Below are 24222 nucleotides of genomic sequence, written 5' to 3'. Positions count from 1 at the left end.
CCTGCTTTCTCATTAATTTATGTATCTCTCTGTGTTATCACACAGGTATAGAATGAATATTTAATTAATTTGAAGTTCATGTGCTGAATGAGAAACTCACATTCAGAAGAAAGAGAACTGTTGTAAGGGCTTTGTTTAATAAAGCATGCATAAATAAAAAATTAAACATTTCTCCCAGGCACAACATGTTATAACATTTGGAATAGAACTTCATGGTATTTCGTAAGGAAGCAAAAAAGGAAGGGAAATTATTATTCAGGCCGAGAGACAATAGTAACCTTTCATTAAGTGAGACAGAGTTCAACACCAGGTTCCCCAAACCCCGGGTTCTGTGTTAGTAGAACTGAACACGCCCCCAGCCATTTCCTCTCTCTTTTATGGACCAGACTGCTTTAAAATTTTTGGTCCAATATAATCTAAAATGTCTAATTTATACTCTCTAATGCAACAGTATAACATTTAAAAGGCTGCTTTATGTATTTTTAGAAATCCTTAAAATCCTAATGACTTCAGATAATTAGGACCTTTGTTGTTTAACGGCTTTATACGCGACCGCTTAGTTATAGGAGCTGATCTCAGGGACAGAGGGGAGGCGTAGAGTCCGTGCCCAGGAGCCCACGCCCAGGATGGGGCTCACTGGTGTCCAGTGCAAAGAGGAGAGGGCTCGTCCTTTCTCGGCTTCTGAGATTATTTGTGACGTCCATGTCGGGGTGAAGCGCACCTGTGTGTCACCTGTACTGTGATTTGCGAAGAGAAGGCCTCGATGGCTGCAAGGTCCACCGGACACCTTTGAGATCTCTGTTTGGCAATGACAATGATCCGAAACACAACTTGGAACTAGGAAGTAACTTCAAGCCTTGCTGTGCAGAAAGATGTCACAAAAGTTCACATGCTAAAGGTCATACCCTGACTCATAAGAGCTGGCACATCATTCTTAACAGGTTTGCTTTTTTAAAAGGTTATATATACAGTGGTAAAATATACATAACATAAAATTTACCATTTGAACCATTTTTCGGTGCACAGTTCGGTGGCAAGGAGACTGTTCACAGAGTCATGCAACCTTTGCCACCCTCCATCTCTAGAACTTTTTCATCACCCCAAACTGAAACTCAGTCCCCAGTGCACAGTGACTCCCCATCCCCTCCTGCTCCCAGTCCCCGGTGGCCACTATTCTACTTTCCGTCCTTATGAAGTTGACCGCTCTACGTGCCTCATGGTGGAATCATACAGTATTTGACCTTTTGTGTCTGGCTTATTTCGCTTAGCGTGATATCCTCAAGGTTCATCCATGTTGTAGCATGTGTCCGAATTTCATTCCTTTTAAGGCTGAATAAGTTTCCACCCAATTTGTTAAAAAAACAAATACAGTTTCTCACAAGAGTAGTTCTCATTTTTTTCCCAGGTAATGGAAACACTAAATACAGTAGACGAGTGCTAAGTTGGTAGTCGAGGCCTGAACGTTATTAGAAAAATTATTTTAAGAGTCTGATTGTAAGGAAGGAAATAAAAATGCGCCTAAAGCCAATTCAGGAACTAAGACGCTCAGCCATCGGAGGCTCCTCTGTGTGGGGCAGACAAAAATGAAGTTGTCACCAGCCCTTGAGGTCGTCCATGGGACCATCTTCCTTAGTCCTAACGACACCGCTGATTCATCGGGACTGGGTGGCTTTCCACAGGAAGAGTTGAAGAGTTTGGAGAAAGGGTCATACGTTTCAGAAGTATCTCCGTTGCAAATGGCTAAAAAGATATTTAAAGTTTCAGCCTCAGTTATCTGAAAAAGCCACTTTGGTGAGATGACTCATTCTAGAATATGGTGAAATAGAGGAAGCAAAGCAATCATGGTGTAAAGAAAATAAAAAAATAAAATAAAAAAGACAAAGAGACTTTAAATGGCCCCTGCTTACCTATTCTATTTCTTCTCCTACCTTGCTTTTTTTCCAGCAGAGAATTAGTAGGAAGATGACTTGGTGGATATGAATATTGTTGTTTCTGGGGGAGTCTGTGCTGTGTTGCTGTATCTCAATTACCCTCTGGTGCAGAGCTGCATCGCTCGCATAGTTTGAATAGCGGCCCATCCTGCTGCAGGACACGTAGGAGATGCCTGCACTCCCTTAACTCTGAACATCTGCCTTGCGGCTTCACTTGGAAACCTTCGTACAGTAAAATGTGCTCATCTGCCCCTTCGGCAACCTCTGCGCCTACAGTGTTTCTGGATGTGTTCTCTGGCCTGGCCGAGGGCAGTCTCCTGGGGAAAGAGACACACAGGCAGAACTAGTCCAACCCAGGGAGTTTTTCCTGAGAAACTGAAGGGTGGCTTCCCAGAGGAGGTGCCATTTGGCCTGGGTCTAGACCGATATGTAGGAGCCTGCCCTGTGGATTGTGGGAAAGGGTATCCTGTGCAAATAAACAGTGTAATAGAAGCGTCCCACCAGAATGATACAAAGGTCGGCGTGACCAGAACATAGGGGACATGGGGTGAAATGGAAAGAGACAAAGCTGGGGACTTAGTCGAGGTTGACTCCCCAGGGCCCTCAGTGTCTCCTTAAGGAACTTCAATTTGATCTTTCATGCAGTGGACAGCCAATGACCGTGTCGAGCAGGGTAGTGATTTTTGTTGGTGGCGGAGGGGACAGCAGAAGGCCAGATGGGGCAGGAGTCTATCCTGGGATGGGCCGAGCACCTGCCCCGCTGGGATGGCATGTCTGGGAAAGATGCTCCAGAGGGACAATCTGCAAGGCTGTTCATAGCAAATGGATGTGATCAGATCATCTCTGGATCCCCGGTGCTCAGCGCAGGGCACACCCGTAGCACGTGCCCAGTAAGCATCGGCCGATGGACAGTCATTTGGCTATACCTTTGCATGAGTACAGCCTGGCGGGGTAGACGTGACAAGTAGTACTGGCAGCATTCAGGGACACTGTAGTTCTACTTACGGTAAAGCAGATGTTCACGGGTGTGTACTCCATGCCAGACACTTTCTGAATGTTCTCCCTGTGTGGGTGCCTCCACTTCGTACGATAGCCGGGGGGTGGGGTCGGGATGAGGCCAGGAGAGGTGACTCAGTACAGCCGCCTTGGGTGTTGAGCTGGGGTTCGAACCCAGGCCCCCAGAGAGGACTTGGCGCTCGTGATCACAATACTCCGTCTCTTCTCTTCTTCTGGGGTTTCCAGGACGCCGCTGCGATCAAGGCCCCAGAAGTGAGGACTCGGGGCAAGCATGCCCAGCAGCAGGATGCAGAAAAGCCTGTTTAGGAAACCATTTATCTCACATAGACATACCATCGGAGGTGACCTTCGCAGAAATAACAATGGCGATAATAACGGCACCGCAGCCTTTACGCTGGCGCAAGAGCCCGGTTTTGTAATGAAAATGGAATTTCTCTGGGAAGTAGTCCTAGAAAGAGATAGGCCGTTGAGATAAAATAGCAAAATATAAACTGGTGTCACATTGTGTTCTCTGTGTTTTTTCTTCCACACGCGCCTTCTCGCTTGTGTCATTTACTTTGTATACTTGCCATCTGTAGAGTGGGCCCCTCGGTCCCAAAGGAAGAGAGAGGAGGTGTGTGCGCGCACCTAGAGGCAGTCGCACGTCACCTTGAGGGGGCCCCTCGCCATACCTGGCTAGAAGGAGACGAGGTCCTTTAGGGTGAACGAGGCTTTGGGGATGGAGGCCTGTGGCTTTCTGGAATGAAGGGTGGTGAGTTCGGTTGCTCAGGTGACCCGGAGGCCGGCCCCCGAGCTCTGAGGCATTCAGGTGTGTCTGCCGTCTTGGATCGTTGCAACCCCGGCCGAAGCTGTGTGCTCATGCCATAGGTGAGAGTCATATAAAATAAACTCTTGTCATAACAAAGGATGCAGCCGCCAGATTACATCTGAGTTCGCCCCCGAGGACACTGATTTTCATGTCAGTGTGGGGAAGGGATTCCATTTTTATGCCGATTCTAATTGGGGGTCTGTCTTGCTCCACCGCCCCAGTAAAGGGGGATAAATAGCGGTGGTCATAGCAGCCCGGAGCAAGAGCGGGGCCTGGAAACCCAGCCAAGATCTCTTGGCTCCGATGTTAGGCGAATTCACCGAACAGCATGCAATTGATTTCTTAGTGACACGGGACGCAGGGACAAGCGCTCATCTGTTTCCAGCAGGCTCCCTGGGCTTTTAGCGGCGGCCACTTTAGAGACAAGGACAAGTCGGCAGTGAGACAGGTTAAAGACGGTTTGGGGAGGAATGTTCACTCCATCAGTAGATTCCACGCCTGCAATGTCATCGTGGCCAGCAGCTTGCCTCTTGGCAGCCTGGGAGCCAAGACTTCTGTGTTTTGAGAACAGAAAAAGGTCAACACAGATCTAATGCTTTTTAAAGCTCCTATTCCAGCTCTTATTTTAAAGATGTTCCACAGTACGGGCTTGTACAGGATCCAAACGCTTACGCATCCCACGCACGTTGGTTGGGCACGGATTCCCTACAAGGCAAGGTGCTAGGCATCGAAGAAAAGCCAGCTGACATGCACCACCAAAGTGTGGAGCCATACGCCGCATCTAAAATCTGCAGTGTCCAGTACGGTAGCCACTAGCCACACGTGGCTGCCAGGCATGTGACTGATGGCTAGTCCAAATGCAATGTGATTGGAATGTAAAATGCACACCAGATTTCAAAGACTTAGTATGAAAATACCAATGCAAAATATTTTTATTATCACTTTTTGTTCATTGCGTGTAGAAATATTGGTTTAAATGAAGGAAATGTGGCCACTAGCAAATATACAATTACATATGTGGCTCACATTAGATTTCTATTGGGCAGCTTGCGTCTAGACTGCCAGCTGTTTACTGAACAGCGTGGTCACCATTTCATTCCCATATTTGGGTATTATTGTATAGAAGGGTAGGAAGACCTTCCTTTTTTTGCACAGATTGGGTAGAGTTTAGACATTTTCATGGCACATTGTGCAACTCTTTACAAAGTGTGTTCACATCCAGGTTTTTGTTGATGCCGTTGTTGGCCCACTAAGGTAGGCAGGGAAGGCCTGACCACACCCACATGGGTAAGCATGTTGAGGTGATAGAGGGAGCTTGCCCACCTGCTTTATGAGTTAGAGCTGGGAGTAGAATTTCAGAGCTTTGACTTCTAGTCCAACACCTGTTAGAAATATACTAACAATTACCCATGAAAATATTCACTTGTGTTTCTGTACTGAAGATAATAGAGCAGAGTCCTCTTTAGAAGTAAATATTTATGTGTGTTTATGTATTAAATAGACACAAGCATGTCCTGCAGCTGGCCAATGTGACACATTAGTCAGAAGCTGTAGCTGGTATTTAATGGAAAGTTTTGACTCATGTTGAAATTTTAAACCCATCAGGTCAAGGCAGAGCTTGGGTGGTAGGCATGTTGCCATGACAAGGATGTTTCTTCTGTTGGGAGCCAGCTAGTGTCATGTCAGATTCCTGGCAGCATGAGGTAAGGTTGGTGGATCTCACCTGTCTGAAAGGCCTGAGGTCTGTTACCCACAGGATGGAAGGATGAGGCAAGCACCCTGACCAAAGAAACAAGGGATCATATATAGGAGGTCACCTCTGAGTTACTTTATTCACAACATTCCTAACACCAAAGGTGTTACACCAGCAACCAATTCTCTAAATCTCTGGACATCAACTGGGTGTCGTAGAGTTTAATTTTGACACTAACTACTTGGGGTTAACATCAGATCCCACAAGTGAAGGGCTCAGTCCCGCAAGACTGCCCCCACTTTAGAGACCAGTCAGAGGTCTGGGCCACTCATACTTCTGACCAACCAGCTCTCAATCAGAGGTTTCCATGAGCCCCTCCTCACGTTTGATAGTCTGTTAGAATGGTTCACAGGACTCAGGAAAATGCTTTACTGACTGAGTCACCTGGGCGATTTGATGTTTCGCCAAAAAAACTCTGCAGAAGGCATGATGCATGAGCGGGCGTGTTGTGATGAAGCTGCCAATCACCAGTTGCCCATAGCTGCAGCCTTCTGAATCATCAGAGTAGCTTCATGAGGAATGTTCAAGCTTAACGCAGTTTGATGCAGATTCGTTGGTCTACTTGTTCAGTCATTTTAAATGCGACGGCCACACAGTACACATGCTCACTCAATAGTATCTACTGCCCCCACTGATTAGTATAGTGAAGTTGTCATTGTTCACACATGCTCATTCCAGTCCACTCTCCTTGGCTGCCAGGTTATGTCAATGTTGCGTAAACTATTCTTGTTATGTTAACAATGGTTGGACTTTTTCCGGACAGACCTCATTATTTCTTATTATATCACAACATCACATACCTAATATGGAAAGAGGATGGAAAGCTAGTCTGCTAGGGACCAAGAGAGAAGCTGTCAAGGTCAAGAATAGGAGTCAGCATAGCGTGTGTGATCAGCATAGTATTGAGGGCACTTAGGGCCAAGGGCTTGAGTTGTATCCTCCTAGCCATCCCAGGAACATACTATTTGGGGCACATCATACACTTGTGAGCTTCAGTTTTTTCATCTGCAAACAAGTTGGTTAGAAGGTCTCTCATGAGACAAAATTTGTGATTTTATGAGTTTGGAAGGCCAGAGAATCAACAAAAATAGCATTAACAAGCTATCGATGACAACAGAGGGGTTTGGTTCTTACTGCTGTTCTTTCTTCTGATATACTTGGGGGGCACTGAGATTTGTGGTAATACAGTCATTGGTCTACACCATTCAGTTGGCTGTGGATGAGGCAGGGGCTGGGTCCAGGACTACCTCACCGCTGAGTCAGTACACGGGTATTGCAGTGCAATATCTGAACACACTTAGACTTCTTTGTCTTTTGTGGCTCTCTGCTGTCCCTATCCCTATACTTTCTGTGAGTTATAATTATCTCTTATTTTATACCTTGAGAGTCTAATGTTATGCAGGTAGTAATTCCCCACATTGATCATATGCTTCTGTAAACCACTGCTTGTTCTCTGTCTACAACTATTTTCTCTTCCTTATTCTTCCTAGAAATTAAAAAGCTTCTGGGCCATAGGTGAACGACATAAAATTTTAACTACTTTTCCTTTTTGAAGTCTATATTTTAGTTGCTTTCAGCCGGTGTGGGGAGACAGAAGCCCTTGGATCTTGAGATAGCTTTGTGCTTTGTAGAGAAGCACCCAGGAACAATTCCCCCACAGAGGGTTCTAGCCACCCCTTCAGCCTCATTATACCTGGCTGAGCCCCGAGAAGCCTGGCATTGTTTCTGCTGGAATGAAAAGATTGGCAGAGCTGCCCTGGACAACAGCATCGCAAAACACTGTGGCAGAAGGTTTGGTCTACATACCAAGGCTGCCGGAGTATTAATTGCATTCTCTGTGATCACAAAAAAAAAAGGCGCCAAATTATTTTCTTCATGTTTTAAGAATGACAGGCTTGTGCCAACTCTAGGCATCGCGGTATCACATGGAAAGGAGATGATAGATTCCAGGGGAAAAAGATGCAGAAGTGGAGATCTCTCTGGTAGGTAGCTCGTTCTTAACAAAGCTCTGAAGATGCGCTCTTTCGTAATTGGTACCTGTAGGCAGTCAGGAGCGCGGTGAGGATGTGTTCCCATATATGTGCAGGAGCTGTTAAAGCGGTTTCCATTTTGCAATATTCCTTTACATTTGGGAATGGGGCTTTACAAGTTGCCCATTACAATTTGATTCTGTTTTCCTTGGTGTGGGGACTAGGGAAAAAGTGGTCTTCGTGATTTCTGCACGTACTTACTCTCCCCCAGGATCTGAGCAAACACACCCTTGGGAATGGCTCATGTTTCTGGGGTCCTCCAGACACGCCATGCAGCCGTGCTGTCCCGGGCAGCCGTGCTGTGTCATGCTGCTGTGCTGTCCCCTGCAGCCGTCCTGGCCTGTGTGGCGGTCCACTTGAGCCTGATGTTCCCTCTCCAGGAATACACCCCCTTCACCCCCACCCCCCACATACACCGCACTAACAGGTGCACTTTTTTCTTCCTGGTCACTCTCATCTCGGAACCCGGGGAGGACATTTCGTCAAGACCTGTTTGCGATGACAGCACTGGGCCAGGTGGATAGTGTGTGAAGCAGGTGTCTGCCTGTGTGTTGGGGATTTTCCGAGGCTGAACATTGTTATTGGGTGCAGCACCTCACCTCCCTTCACAGCCCCCACAAAAGAGAAGTAGGAACATGGCCCGTGTTCAGGGTTTGAATACGTTTCGGTTTAAAATGCTCAGCAGGTCAGAGAGCGTTTCATTCTGGGCGGTGCCGCCTGGAGAAGTAGTTTGTAGTCATGTGATTAAACCTCCTCTCCCCAATCCTGGTTGTGGGGCAGGGGTGGGGGGCAGTTGCTGAGCGCCGGCCTTGGCCCTGCGGAGAGGAGGGCTGTGTCCACGCAGGAGACGGGGTTGTCCGATGCACATGTCACGTGGTTGCCGGTGGCTCAGAGCCCGGCTTGACCCCTCTGGGCATCCCCTGCCAGAGCTCAGCTCCAACCAAAGTGAGGCTCCTGCAGCCGCCAGGTTGTGGTGCAAGAGCGTCGCTGACGTTACCTGTCACCTGCCACAGGAGGAAGATGCCAGACCACGAACGTGTGGCTTTAGGCCTGTCTGCCCCCGACCTACGGCAGAGGACTGCTTTTCTTTCCTAGTGCGTGGTGTGGAGAGTGCTTCCCCTACTCTGTGGAACCTTCCGCAGCAGAAACCTCTTCTGACAGTCCCTCCTCCCACCTACACACACACCTGTTGTGCCCACAGAATCAAAGGGAACTGTCAGCCATTCCTCAGCGTCATATCTTGCGCTCAAGGGCCATTCATTCAAGATGTTGGTGAAAATCGCTCTGGCACTGCCTTCTTGCTAAGGCCGTGTCGCCCGCTGTCTGTGTGCAGAGCAGCTGCCACGGGCCATACAGCGACGCTCCGCTGAGGGCAAGCCCCCGCCTCGGTACCAGGATGCAGCTCCCGACCTGGAACTGTGTATGTGCATGCAGCCCGTGAAGCCTGGGTTATTCATTAAGTACATTGCACATGAAGAAGGAGTGCCTTTCCAAAACTTTGTATCTTGTTTCAGTGTTCACCTTGGTTTATGGGCTTGCCATTCCTGCATATCTAAGGTGACCATAACCTCTATTGCCCCAGCTGGGGTGCTTGTAAAAGGGAAAAGCAGTGTTACTAATTATCAGACTGGACCGTCCTGGTAAACTGGGATGGGGCCAGGCCAACTGGCACCTATAGTAATAATCCCAGACATATCCACCCAGTCTTTTTAGGGATTGGGCATGATTACGATGATCATTGTTAAGTTTTGGGTTTGTGTTGAGTCCTTCTCGCATTTTTGTGAAAACCAAATGAAGGAATGCATCTAAACTGTCCTTTCGGCATTTAAAAAAAAAAAAACCAAACCTTGTTGAGGAAATAAAAGAGCGAATACCCATGAGAACCTTGTCTGATAGAGGGACCTAAAGGTTTCCGATGAACTGAGTCATTCAGAGGTGGTTCGCCCACCTGTGTGCAGCCGAACGTGCGCTTCCCTGAGCTTTCACGGGTCGGAAGGGGCCTCCTCCGTGTGAATGGCAAACGCCAGGAGGGTGTTGAGCGCCATTTGTCTGTCTGTCTGTGAACGACGCCCAGGGCAGCGCTGTGGGCCCTGGATGCGTCTTGGTTTCCATGCGAGCGATGACCTGTTGGACAGCAGCTGGACCGTCCGTGAGAGCATCTGTCCAACTAGGTCATGGACCCTTCAACACTGTCTTGTGAGTCTTTGATAAGAAAAGTGATGACTTTTTTGAAGAATGTAGACTATTTTTTTTATAACCATGAGCTTCTAGTCAAAATAATAATATATTTTGGGAATAATTGAGAGATTCTTTAGTCACGTAAAGGATGAAAACCAAGTAGACGCCCCTCCAGCATTTGATTTTGGAAGAAAATCAGCTTCATCGCACTGAGTAACTCTTTTGAAAACCTTCTCCGCTTCTTGCTTTTGTGGCACTTTGCAATCTTGCAGCTAAATTAGGCCACAGGAAAGGGAGAGCTACCTTCAAAGAGACAGTTGGGTCGCGGGGTTCTTTCTCTTTGTGGAAAACAGCTGTGGGTGCTGAGGGCAGAAGTCGGGCTTTTGTTCCACGCAAAGGTGGGAAGGTTCAGTCTTGAGGCGCGCCTGTCTTCCGTGGCGGGGGTCGCAGATGGGGAGCCGCCTTATCAACATCTCTGAGGGAGGCGTTTGAAAGGTGTTGATAAAGACCTGGGAAGGAGAAACGGGTGGGATGAGGGTGGGGGTAAGAAAGAAACATTCATCCTACACAGTGCTCACATCTTCTCTTGTTTTTCTGTCTGTGGTGACTGAAGGTTAAATGAACTAGGTTATTCGTTTCCATTGCCTTTGACCAAATAGAAGCACTTCTACCAGCCTGTCGTTATTTTTTCCCTCGCTGAGTGAGGCTCAACTTCAGCCTGGGAGCGGGGAGCTGTCCGAAGCCGCGGGCAAGACGGGCGTGTCTCCCTCCTCCCTCCTGCCACCCCCCTCCAGCGGCTTCCAGCACCGGAGTTCAGTTGAGTTTTGTTGAAAACGATTATGGCTATTACCCTTCTTACGAAGGGGGTGGTGTTGTTGTTTTTTTTTAATTTCAAGTTGAAAACCAGTTTCAGGAACTCTCTTTCGCTTTGAAAAATGTGTTCAAGGGGAATAGGTTGAGTAAATGGTTTGGAAGGTCCTTTAATACTTATTGTTTACCTTGAGATCTCTCTCTCTCTCTCATCCTTCTCCATCCCCACAGCTTTAATATCATCTCTACTCAGATGATTTTCAAATGGGTCTTTCTGCAAACGCCAGTCCTGTGTCTCTACTATTCCCTGACGAACCCACCTTTCCACCTGGATTTTCTGTTGGCAGCTCCCATTTAACATATAATCAAAACATTTAATTCAAGACTAAACTCATAATTATTCCCCCAAAACCTATCTGGGACTCCACAGTTTCTCTTCACGTCACTGCCATTCTGCTGGTCATCGGGCTCCAGCCCGCGGGTGCCGTCCTGGGGCTTCTGCTCGCCCCCCGGGCCGGGCGGCAGGAGCCCTCTGTTCCGCGACTCCTCCCTGGCCTGCTGCCACCGCCCTCGCCAGCTCCTGCCTCGGTGGCTTCGTTAACCTGCTCTGGTTTCTCCTCACTCCAGTTGATGTGATGCTTTCTAACAGATTTGAGTAATTCTTTTCTGGTTAAAAAGATAAAAAAGGCGTATCCTCTCCTACAAGACGAAGGAGGCTGATGCTTGAATTCTCCTCTGGTTGCGAACTTTCAGCATCCAGCAGCGTCTGCGACTCACTCCTTGACAAGATTTGTTAGTCTTTAAAGACACCCTGTCCTCTCTGCTCTGGGGATGTTTTTTTCCTGCTATTTTTACATTCGAGGACACTCTCCTTCCATCCAGGTTTGCAAAATTCTTCCTCTCTTAAGGCTCAGCCCTCCTAGGTGAAGGCCAGCTGGGAGTGACCCCGCTGACCTCTAACTCAGTACCCCTGCAACCTTCTCGGTGCTTCCCTTCTAAGCTTCCCAGCATGCTCCCTGATCATGCTTTGATATACAAGGGTTTGCTTTTTTTTTCTTCCTCTTCTAAATTATCAACATGTTGAGGCCTACAGCTGTGTTCTCTGTATATATACCACCATGCCTGAAAATGGCAGGGCACTAGTGAGTTCTCAATGATAGTTGCTGAAGGAAGGAAGGAAGGAAGGAAGGAAGGGAGGGAGGGAGGGAGGGAGGGAGGGAGGGAGGGAGGAAGGAAGGAAGGATGGTAGCTTTGCCATCTCTCACTTTGACTTGTTCACTTCTAGCTTCATTCATTCATTCAACAAGTATACATTGAAAGCTGCTATAGTGCTAAGCATTGGATACATCATTGAGCAAAACAAAGATCTTTGCTTGAAGGCACTTACATTGTAACTTCTGCCTGAGACTCACCAAGCTCAGCTCTTGAAAAAACAGGAAGCAGTTATTTTAACTGTTATTAACTTTATATTTTGTTATTCTGTGATTAAGCTTTACAGCCAAGAACACTATGCCTTCTTGTTGGCTTGTAACTTTGAGGATCCTGTTCTTAAAATTGGTTACATATCCCAGGGGCTGTGAGGGTGTTGAAAACTCTCCTCTTCCCTGCCTGTTACATCAAGTCATTTTGCAAACTGCTGTGAAATAATGACAAAAGTCTCCCCGATTTCAGTCTTGTCTGTAGCACTGACACTTGGGCTGGGCTGCTGTCGGTTGACTAGTAGTAACTCGATGTTCATCTTCCTTTGGTTATTTGCTATATGTGACAAAAACAAAAGCAAAACAGGGCAGTGAATTATATCTTGGCATCAGTAAGGATGGGAAACAAGTGTTTTTCAAAGTTTGGTCTGTATGTTACGGGTAAGAAAGAACAAACTTTGTTGTATTGATACAGGAACATATGGTAGTGTGAGTGGCGAACACATTAATGAAGGGTGTGCCTGACATCTTAATTGGATTAGTGTCATTATTTGTGATTTTCATGACTGTCGGTCACATGCACACAAATTGAGACAATCTAATGTGCCATCTTCATGTAGGACGCTATAGCCGTGAGTTCTTTTTTTTTTTTTTTTTTTTTTTTTGTAGCTGCAGTGAAACAGTATTGGGAAAAGATACTGCTTTTTTTATGCCAAAACCTAACCATTTTGTTTTCAAATTCCTGAAACCTAAAAAAAGAAATCTTGGTGACATAAATGTTCCAAATTCAAAATATCCAAAAGTGAACTCATCCACTTCCTCCCGGAGCCTGCTGTTCCCTGTCTGTGCTGTCTGGTTAATGATATCACCGTCCAGCCAGACAAAGCCCAAACCCTGAAATCATTTGCAACTTGCTCTTTTCATCTGCGAGACACAAGGTTCCTGGATGCTCCGTTCAGCTCCTTTCCAACTCTAAAAATCCATAGCCTACCAGCCTGTGAGTCCTCCCTCACACGCGTCCCCGCACATCTGAACCTCACCTCTGGAATCTCTCTCACCTAGGTCCCCCCCCTCTTTTTTTAAATTTAATCTCACTCTTGCTGGAACTCAGCTTCTCATTACTTCTTGACTATCCTATAATCTCTCAGCCAGTCTCTCTGCCATTTTCTGGAACTTATTTTTAAATTGACATGCAGTAAGACGCACCCACTGTGCACAGCTGGGTGAGTCCTGGCAGATGTGCGGACATCGCCACCGCTGTAATCAGAACACAGAACAGTTTCCACCCCCCCGGCAACCGCTGGCTCTTCTCCATACGTGGAGTTTGCCTTTTCCGGATGTTACGTCATTGGTCTTTCTCTCCTTGAGCACCTGTTTTGAACCCCTCCATTCTCTTTGGCAATGCCTTAACTCCCTAAATCACCTGTCCTAGGCCTTGAGAAAACCTTACTTTCTCTGAGCTTCCACTTCCTTGTTAGTATATGACTGGGCAAGACCATAAGATGATTAGCCTAAAGAATTCTAATACTTTCTAGGAAGAGGGGTTCTTAAAGAGGACCCTTTGTCTTGCTAACTTGAATGATTGATGGGAAAACCAGAAAAGCAGTAAGATGCTCTAAGAAAAGGTGCCCTGGAGCTATTGGGGCAGGAGAGAGAGAAAAGGAAGAGGGGGGGCGATGAGAAGAGGTACTACAAGGAAAAAAAATGAGGGGCAGAGGTGTTTGCAGAGGAGGTTTAGGGTGAGAGTTGCTGTGGAATGTGCCCCCTGCCACCAAACCCCAAAGTCGAGAGCTGCATTGCCTGAACTTGATTAGAGCCGCTAGGGTGGGTTTTGAATGGCTCTCCGTATTGAAGAGGGAGTCAGCAGACCCAGATCCGCAAAGGGAATAATAACCTCAGCTCAACGGGGTTATCATGGCAGTTCCATGAGGCACCGTGTGGCTGGCAGAGTTTCAGTGCCAAGGAAATGTTGACCCTCTTCCCACGAATCCATAGGCCATCTCCTACCTCTGCTTCACATTCCACCGTTCACTCCCAAGTAGCCCCAAATGCTCATTTTTCTTTTCTTTTTCCTTTTTTTTTTCTTTTTTTTGGCAAAAGAACTTAAGGGTCTATGTTTAGAAAATAGCCCACACCTGGAGACAGGTGAGCTAATGCTCCCCGGTGGGGTTCCGAGGGCTGGGTAATAAAGGGGGAAATCATTAGTCACGGAGACGCCGGGAGTTAGGGTCGTGGCTTCACTGGTTGGTCAGCGCTGGGGCCGAGGGCGGTGGATCGGTACGTTGGGCCTGATGTCAGTCAGTTCCTAGCTCTTTAACTTGGAGTGCGGGGTCGCCCGGGCTGGCACCGAGCCTCTCTCTCCCCGACTCTTTCCCTTTTGTCCTGACCCCCTTTCTGCCCCCCGACCCAATCTCATGCTCCAGCTGTGTTCGGCTCCACTGTGTTGAATCCTGTTTCCCCTTCAATCAGCATTAACCTCTCCTTTGTTTATGTTCTCTTTCTGTTTATATGAAGCACAATAGGTTTTGTACCATAATTATTCATCTGTGTCTCTATCACCGCACCCGCCACCCCCGCTGTGTAAAAGGTTCTCAATTCGAGTCCGACTCACTGAAATCAATTCCTCGATAGTCACAGCAACTGGAAGAGCAGTGGAGGAACAGCAGGCGCGTCCTCTACGTCGGGCTCTGTCTCCGGGCACACATAGCATGGCTGCTCTGGGGCAGGTTTCACTCTTACAGGTTTCTGTTCTCCAACAGCTGTCATATGGTCAGAGTTCCCCAAGTGACCCTTAAGGACACAGCTGGCTATACCCAGAGTAGCCGGGCATCCATGGCCTGGGAAAGGCAGGCTCCCACCCCCCACCGCTGCACCTCCCCACATCCCTGTCAAGTATTTTGTGTGCTCTCCAATTTAAGGTGCCAGCAGAAGGCAGGAGCACAAAGGCACACCTGCTAAGTAAAGTTCAGTGTGTGCACTTCCAGTGTCTTCCTCCAAACCCAGGCTGAGAGGCAGGGCCCCTCCCCCACAGCCCACCAACACCCCCCCCACACGCGCGTTTGCCTTCCATGTAAACCTGCCCCACCTTCACATCACGGCCCTGGTCCTACACGATGAGCCTGCTGCTGACACCCAAGCTCAGGATTCTGTCTGTGTAGCACACGGAGGACACGTGTTCAGTCCGTGGCCCGCACTGCCCCGTGAACATTGTGCTGTCGGGCACGTCGCTGGCGGTCCCCCGTCCTGTGTCTGCCCACGTTCCCCCTTCACAGGATGGTGGGGAGGATGCAGTCTCCAGCTGCCTCCCTGCCCAGACACCGCTCCAGTTAAGGCCGTGCATCCTCTGGGCCACGTCAGGAGACCCGCGCAGGCCCCGCTCGCCTGGGGACCGGTTCCAGGGGTCAGCCAGAGACAGCGCGCAACAAGGACAGAGCCCGCCCACGAATCTCTCCCCAGCAGCCACCTCCAGGACACTCGTCCTCAGCAGGGAACAATGCCCCCGCCCGCCGTCCTGGCCAGGGGAGCGGAGCGCACGCGGCTCCGGGACCAGTGGGAAGGTCCCCCCCGAGATCTTCGTTTTCCTGTTGGCACAGAATCCTTGTCCCAGCCTCTGCTCCCCAGCGGCTGCCTGTGCATCCCGCCGGGTCTCGTGGGTGGTGTCGCTGAGGGTGAGCTGGCCTGGTCGGCACTGGAAGAGAGCAGGTGGGGCGATGGCTTGGGAGTCCCCCGCACCTGGGGGATGATGCTCTGCAGCCAGTGCCCACGACACCTTTTCCCCTCTTCCTGCGTCTGCACTCACAGGAGTGGGGCCTGGTGAGAGCCGGCCCCTGGCCCCTGGGTTCCCCCTAGTCTGCAGCCAGAGCTGCCTGTGCCTGACTTGGGCCCGAGGGGGGAGTTTTCTGCCAAACCCCACATTTCTCCTGCCCTCAACCCAGACTACACTGTGACCAAACATGTCAGTATGTCCCCGTGCCATTTGAAAATAGGGTGCTCCAACTAGGGCAGCAGAGTTGTCTGCTCTGAAATTTTGGGCTCTTCAGCCATGCATTTGAAGGGACCTCCCTTGGTTTTAAAATGTTAAAATAGTGAACTCGTTTAAAGTCCGCATTGAACATTGGGGGCCTTGGGTGGAAGTACTAGAGAGGCTGCCTGTGGTCCAGGCTTGGGTCCTGCCATCGCACAGCCCGGACAGGGGTGGAGGGGCTCCTGGCAGAACCTGCCTTGTTGAGAATGACCCTTGTGTCCAGACACCTTTAGGACAACCCAGACCCCCAAAATATTTATTTGTGGGGCCCCCAAATAGGGGAGACTGTGATCAGGGTGGCATTTGGGTCCCTGCAGAATTATTTGTTTGGGGGATCAGTAGTCTTCCTTGCGGGGAGGAAGCTGTAGCCGACAGTGGGGTCCCTCCCTTTCTAGGAGCTTCTGCTGCCCCTCAGCTAAGCCGTGCCCTCGTGCGCCTCCCTCACTGGGCTTCAGCGTACTCCGTGCTGGGAGGGAGCCCCCACTGGCCCTTTCCTTACAATGGAATAGGGGCATCTTGACCAACTTCTTGGTTGCTATAGACTGTTCCCCACCCGCTGCAAAATTTGTGTGTTAAATCCTAACCTTCCGTGTGATAACATTTGGAGGTGGGGCTTCTGGGAAGTGAGTCGGTCACGAGGGTGGAGCCCCCATGAATGGGATTAGTGCCCTCAGAGTTCCCAGAGAGAAGCCTCTAGGCTCCAAATAGGTGACGTCACTGAAAAGGGCTCTCTGGGAACCCAGACAACGAAGCAGCTGGTGCCCTGGTCTTGGACTCCTCGGCCTCCAGAGCTGTGACAAATTTCTGTTGTTTGTAAGCCGCACAGCCTACGATGTTCCGTTCTAGCAGCCCGAACAGATGATGACACAGGGGTTCCCAAACTTGGCTGCACATTGAAATCACCCTGGGAACATTTAAAAGTGGCCAGGCCACACCTCAGGCGGATTTACTGAGAACATACGGGGGTGGAGGGTGGAACTCAGGAATCAGTATTTTTTTCAAAGCTCCCAGGTGCTCCCAAGCCAAGGCCGCCAGCCTCACATTTCCGAGCATTCAATGGCACACCGGTACCCTTCTTGTTGACCTTCTGAGGTTATGGTGACAAAAGCTAGATCCTGGTTGCCCAGAAAAGTAGGGTTTCTCTCCTGTTGCCACATTGTCTGAAGTCAGATTTTCCATTGGAATAGGAAACAAAGGCCAAGTTTATTTTAAAATTAGTGCTCTTGATCTACCTAAAACGAGGAAGTGCCGAGGCTCCTGCGGGAGCCGTTTATTCTCACATTTGAAGGAATCTTTGCTTCCTCGGAACCAAGCCTGCGGTTTTGTCCAGTACCAACGGGGCCTGTGACTTCCCAGGAATATGACTGAGCTGGAAATTCTGGGCCGTGCACTAGGTGACTGGGAAAGGGATTGAAACACTTTTTCGTGATGGAGTGAAAAAGGACTTGGCGAGATGGCTGGTCTCTGTGAATGGCACCCTTCTCTGTCATGTTCCGAGGTTGGGATGCGTATCTCACCAGTAGGAGATCATTCCTGGCCGATTCTGTCCAGTGATTATTTGTTTAAAGCTCAAAAAGGAGAAGACCAGATCCAGTACATTTACACTCAGTTAACCACGCGAACATTTTTAGGCTAAGAAAATAAACAACTAGATTGGTGGTTTGTTTTATTACAAAACCGGTCGAGTTGTACAGGCAGGATCCTAGCTCCCAGACTGGAAGAGGTTAAGTATTCTTGTCAAGGGAGACTGAAGACTCGAAAAGCTTTACTATTGGTTGAATTTCACTGAAATCAGAAAGTGATCCATTTGATAGCTAGGGACCAAAGACCTTTAACAGTGACATGGAGTGTTTTTAATTCTGAGAGATGGGCTCTTCAGAACTCTGCAAATTACATTTGTTTTGGCATTTGGTGTTTTTGTTGTCATATTTATTGCCTTTAGTTCCTAGTGGGAGTAGATTTCTGCTCCTAATTACCCAAAGGCAAGAAATAAAGAACTAAAATTAAAGGAAAAAAAAGTGGAGGGGAAATATGTCTTGAAAGTTTCATTAATTGCAAAATGAAGTTAAATGGAGCGTTCAATAAAAGTACTTCTCAGAATCGATGGAGGATTTCTCAGAAAGAGCCCATTAAAGCTGGATCCTCTAAAGCAGTGGAAATCCCAGGAACAAAAGCCAAATGCCTGGGAATTGAGTTTCAGAAGAACTTTTGAATTGGTGCGGCTCAGTAATTTACAAAATGGAATGGAATCATTGACTGTTCTAAAATCTTGCTCGGCTAAAACGGGATAATACATTTAGCTTACATGGACCATGTGCATTGGACCCTTGCTGTTATTGTATTTTTTACTGCCATTTATTAAGCATTTTTCTGTGCGCCAGGGCCTGTGTTCTGACATTCATGATCTTACTTTTGATGATTACAAAGATTCAGTGCCTTTCCCAGGAGTCATTAGTAGATTATGGAAGGGTCATACTGCCAGCACGACGTTTCTGTAGTGACATTTGAAATGTTATTTAGATGTATGTTAAAGCCGACCTTGAAAAGAAGATTTCCATTCCATTCACATGCTGTACAAATTGGACTTCCATTCGGGAGGAAAAAAGAAAAGTAAGTGAAGTCATCTTTCTTATTGCTTAAACCATGGGTTAAAGTGGGTGTTGGGGCAGATCATTTTCAAGGTCCTATTATTGCAGGCTGTTGTATGCATAGCTGGGTTTTTGCAGATTGGAAGCAATTTTGATAAACTTCCGGGGTAAATTCTGATCCTTTGACACACGAGAGACACAACTACTAGTTGCATCGTATGGACTGGAATTTTAGTTTGAAGAGAATTAGAATTTCACCCTAAACATCATGAAGCGTGACTCATAGCTTAACTTTCTTTACTACACCTGTCAAGAACTTGGGAGCGCAGCCCTGTGTGAAATGAGTTGTCAGAGACTGTTACTGCCCTTTTAATCAACACTAATCTTTCATTTACCTGATTGACATTAAGCTCATTTTCCTTCTACTGAAGGCTAGGGGCCACGTCATACTACAAATAGAATATTTAGTTAATATCGATAGTAATCTGATAATGTTAGTTACTGCTATGGACTAATTTGAGTTCTCTCTTTACCATTAGTAATTCTTGTTGGTATTTATGTTGAAAAATTAAATAACTTAGGGAAATTGTTAATGGAGTGTTGGAGAAAGTGATAAAAAAAATAACTACCAACAGCCGAACACCCATGAGCCTGTGGTGGACATGCAATCTTCACTCTTCTGAGCATTAAAATGAACCTCTCTGGTTTATGGATGTGCCTTACAGTAACAGTTGCTCTCATTTTTTAAAAATGTTAAAGTTGTTTTTAACATTGTGGTAAACATATATACACACGCATATATTAAAAAAAACATAAATTTTACTATTTTAACCATTTTAAACTGTACAGTTTAATCACATTAAGTGCATTCACATAACCACTCATCTCCAGAACTTTTTTTCAGTTTCCCAAACAGAAACTCTGTCCCCATTAAACACTAACTCACCAGTCTCCCCTCCCCAGCCCCTAGCAGCTGCCATTCTACTTTCTGTCTCTGTGAATTTGCTCGAGGGACCTCATAGAAGTGGATTCGTATTTGTGTTTTGCTTATTTCACTCAGCATAATGGCTTAAAGGGTTACCTGTGCTGCAGTATGTGTCAAAACTCCCTCTTTAAAGCTGATTAATACTTCACTGTGTGTGTATGTGCCGTTTCTGTTGGGTTCATCCCAAGTACTGGAGTTGTCGTAGACGTAATTAACACCAAGTGATTTTCCAAAAATGGTTGGATGACTTTACACCCCCACCAGGTATATATGAGAGTTCCTGGTATTTTGCATAAACTCCAAACTTAGAATTTTCAGTCTCTTTTTTTACAAAGTTTGTATTTATTTATTTGAGAGAGAGAGAGAGAGAAACTTCAATGTGTTTTCCACTTATGTATGCATTCATTGGTTGGCTCTTGCGTGTGCCCTGACCGGGGATGGAACCCACAACCTTGGCGTATGGGGAGGACTGAGCCAGCTGGCCAGGGCCCAGGCTCTTTATTTTGGCCATTCTGATATTTTCATAATGGTAGCACAGTGAATACTTTTTTGGTCTTTTTTTTATTTTTGCATTTCTCTTATTACCAATAATTGGTTACCATTGCTTTTCATATATTTAATGATCATCCTCTTTTGTGATGTACCCATTCAAGTGTCTTGCCCGTTTTTAAACTATATTGCCTAGCTTTTCCTTTTGGACTCATAGGAGTTCTCATAGCCCTTGGACTGAACTCTTCGCTAGTCATTTGTGTTGCAAATATCTTCTCATCTATGACTTGCCTTTTCACTCTTTTGATGGAAAGAAGTTCTTAATTTTAATGTAGCTTTATCACTCTTCCTTTATTATTAGTGCTTATTGTGTCTTGCCTGAAAATTTCTCCTACCCCAATGTTGCAAAGATTTTCTCTAATACTAACTTCTAAAACTGCTATTGTTTTGCTGTTCCTGTTTACATTTATCTAATGTACCTGCAATCAATGTATGTGAATGTTTTGAGCAGGATGGGTGATATTTTCTCTCTTCCCATACAGATATCCAATCAACTTGGCCCCAGTTTACTGGGAGAAAACATCTCTTTTCTAATGCACTGCCGTTAGAATTTTCAAAACATAGGTTCCGCACATGTGGGGTCTGATTGTGGACTCTCTCCTCTTTTCCTCCAGTCTCTTTGCCTCCACCATACGACATCGTGTCATATTTTTTAGAGCCTCAGAAGACTTGACATCCAGTAGATGTTGTCTTCTTTTTTCAGTTGTACCCTGACTGTGGTTGGCTGTTTGGGCTTCCCTTTTAGGGTCACTGTATCAAGTTCCACCAAAATACCTTGTTCTTTAGAGGTGGTCCTTTAAAACAAGGTACCCTCCTCCTTTTAACGGGCTCCTTTCCCTCCCCTGGCTCTTTGACGAGGCAGAGGGGGCAGCTTCAGAAACAGGATTGGTGGAAGAAAGAGCACATTTTTAGCAGCGGTTATGGGAGGATTTGCTGGTTCCCAGGGAAGCTGAGCCCTTGAAGATCAAACTTTAGTGAGTTTGTTTGTTTCTCTGTTTGTCAGCAAATGTTAATAAGTGCCTTTTGTGTGTCAGGCACTCTTCCCGGTGCTAGGCAACAAGGCAGACCAGTCCTTGGTCTCGTAGAACTTAACTCTAATAGCAGAGAAAGTCCATAAACAATTAAGTATAAATTTTAATTTTGGGAAAACAAACAAACAAAAACCTCATAAACACAGACAACAATATGGTGGTTACCAAAGGGGGAGGGAGGTGGGGGAAGGTAGAAATGGGTAAAAGGGCTCAAATATACGGTGATGGAAGGAGCCTTTGGGTGGCGGGCACACAATACAATATACAGGTGATATATTAGAGGATTGTACACTTGACACCTTTATAATCTCATTAATCCATGTCACTCAAATAAATTTGATAAAATTAATAAAATATTTAATGTTGGGTAGTGGTAAGTTCTATAGAAAGATAAAAGAGGGTAAGGGGACCATGAAGGGAAGGAGGAAGGTGGCTGAGGGAAGACTTGAGAGAGACACTCAGGAGCCCGGCTGCTCACAGGCGGGCCGAGGGGCGGCTCGGGGTGGGGGTTGGGGGTGAGCAATGAAGGGAGTAGCCCTGGCCAGGCCCTGGCTCGCTGCTTGTAATAGGTCTTCAGTAACACTCCTTTTACTCTCTCACAATGAAATTTGTAGCAAATACAACCTCCCTACCACCATCACTACAAACCATCAATATAATGCCTCAATCGGCTTAGAAAAGGAATACCACAACAAAGAGTCAGTTAGAATAAAGTGAGTGTTCCAATATATCGGTGTTGATACTGGAAGTCCTAGCGACGTGTCAGATTTTGTACCCCCGGGTGGGATTGCTGGCAGCATGGCCGGGACGGAGGCCGACGGCTGTGGACGTGTTATTGTGATGACTCAAGGGTAGTCGGTGTCGCCTTCGTGATGTGATCGTGCCGGAGCGGTGAACACGCCTTCACACAAAGTACACCATTCCCTGGTGCATCCCTAGATGTTCGGTGTTTATGAAAATCAAAAAGAGAACACTTTGTGTTGACCTGTAAAAAGGCATTAGGTTTTTCACCTGACGGAACGTCTGGTGGGCTTCAGACACTCATGGGGGACACAGAGCGTTTCTTGGCTGTGCTGGGCGGTCTATCCCATGCATTTCAGGTCCCGCCCCCCCCCCCCCCCCGGTGCCACTGATGACCCCCAGCTGTTGTGTGACCACCCAAATGGTCCCTACGGTTTCCCCAGATGCCCTGAGGGCAGTCCTGTTCCCATCGAGAACTTGGGCGGAGGGGGCTGGCAAAGCTCCTGCAAAGCTTCTGGATTTTGCTCTGTGTGCGACAGGAAGCCGGCGGACAGTTATGCGCAGGCGGGCAAAAGGCTCCGACTGAGGTTGCGACGGCACCTGCTGTCCGCAAACGGAATGAAGCAGAGAGGTGCCTGTGTCTCTCAGCCAGGACTGCCCCCCAGAGACGGCTGCAGAGGTCCTGAGCCGCCCTCCGTCCTTCCTGCCTAGACGTCCGTCTGCCTGTCCCAGAGCTGCCCGCATCACCCTCGGAGGGATTCTGTGGGCACCTAGGCAGAACGCTGCTGTCCACAGCAGCATGGCACCCCCATGGTGGCCTCTGCGCCCCAACCTGCGTGGGCAGGTGCGGGCTGTCACCCAGACAGCTTTCCACAGCATCAGCTCCCGCCCCCGATACACACCCCTCGCATGTTTTTACTCCCCTGCCTACACTAAAACACAGACCCACGCAAAGTGGTCAGGAGTAGCTTTGTAGTCAAACTTCACATCAGGTGACTCTACCAGGCGGCCTCTCCTTCGGAGCCCTGTGCTCTGGCGCTCACCCACCCCTCGTGGATGTGGCTCCGTCGGCTGCGGGGTTTGCTTCGGGCCTACGATCACAGCAGCATTTCCTGTAACTCGAATGCCCCGTACAGGCCTGCCAGACAATAGATAGATAATTGGATAAAGCCTAAACTGGAAACTGCAAACAATAAAAAAGAAAATGACACATAATGGAGTGGGCACGCTACTTCTCTGAGCTGGGCTGTTTACACATGAAACTATTTAAGCAAGTCCTTTATTTTCCAACAACAATGAAACTCCTCTAGTCCTGGAACTCCGGCGCTCTCTCAGAGTGTGCTGAAGAGGCTCGGGGCGGGATCATTCTTCGCACCAGAATGGAAAAGCAGGTCCAAGTTCTCTGCCACCCGGTGGCTCCTGACGGAGTCAGGATTGTGGAGGAGAGGAGAGGAAGGACAGAGTTGCTTGTAATTTGCTGTGCTTGGGAGAAGGTGAGGAGGAGTGAAAGGTATTCTTATTGATGTGCGTGTTTTAATGAAATCTAATGTTACTTAACATGGTCTCAGTAACTCAGTGATCTTCAGCTCACCGAAATCTGGCCATCAAAAATTATTTCCAGATTTTTGCGTATAAAATGATATGGAGCGAAGTAGCAAATGTGTATACCATAGTAGCCACATAAATGTTTCCCCAGGGACCACACATGGAATTATGAAGGCAGAACCTGGCCTTGAGTGTGTCGGTGAATGAAGGTTTGCATCCTAGAATGTGGTAATAACAGGACTACATTCTTGACATTGTGGGCATAGCCAGACTTAGAATTTTCTGTTTTAAAAAAATTAAGCTTTTATTTAGGTTTACCGGATAGGCTGACAGAGACCTGGACTCATCCTAGTGCCTGAAAGGTTCTCCCTTTGCAGGAAGGCGGGGCTTGTGGCAGGCTCTACACATGGTGCCTTCATGGGCATGCGGCAGGTTGCAGAACACTTCATTGCTTCAAAAGTAAGAGTGGGAAGGATTCAAATGCTGACCTTTGTGGATCTCCAGTGTGGGAAAGTGTTATTTCACATGCCCTTACAAAAGGCCAGCTCCTACGGTAGATGGGCCTCGATCGAGGTATACCAGCATCTCAGAAATCCGGGTGTGAGATTCTAGGCATGAAGCGGTGGTCCAAACTGGGCCAAATCAGAAGGCAGGGGAAATACCGCTCCATCTTTCCTGGCCTTGAGGGAGGTGAGAAAGTAAGAATCGGAGCTTCAGGAAGGGAGACGGAGGCAGTCAAGCATGCCGGTGGCTCTTCTAGACCCCTTCTTGAAAAAACAAGTCCAAGGAGTCAGTCTCCCAAAGTGGCTTTTTT

General features: G+C 47.5%; 1 protein-coding gene across 3 annotated transcripts in view; it reads left to right on the top strand.

Moving 5' to 3' along the window:
- Positions 1-24222, top strand: part of BCL2 (BCL2 apoptosis regulator) — a 164856-nt gene that overhangs the window by 15805 nt on the left and 124829 nt on the right. Inside the window, exon 3 of one of the 3 annotated variants that reach the window (XM_054583766.1) lies at positions 3174-4222. The exons of the other annotated variants lie outside the window; for them this stretch is intronic. Within the exon in view, the coding sequence (XP_054439741.1) occupies positions 3174-3254 (81 nt within the window). The 3' untranslated portion in view covers positions 3255-4222. Of the gene's footprint in view, positions 1-3173; positions 4223-24222 lie in introns of those variants that run through there. 3 annotated transcript variants of the gene reach the window in all.

This window comes from Pteronotus mesoamericanus, unplaced genomic scaffold (genome assembly GCF_021234165.1).
Source record: "Pteronotus mesoamericanus isolate MK-2021 breed Mesoamerican mustached bat unplaced genomic scaffold, CSHL_Meso_final contig_74, whole genome shotgun sequence".
Taxonomy (NCBI): domain Eukaryota; kingdom Metazoa; phylum Chordata; class Mammalia; order Chiroptera; family Mormoopidae; genus Pteronotus; species Pteronotus mesoamericanus.
The sequence above is the reverse complement of the archived record's forward strand: the minus strand, read 5'-3'. Positions and strand labels throughout refer to the sequence as shown.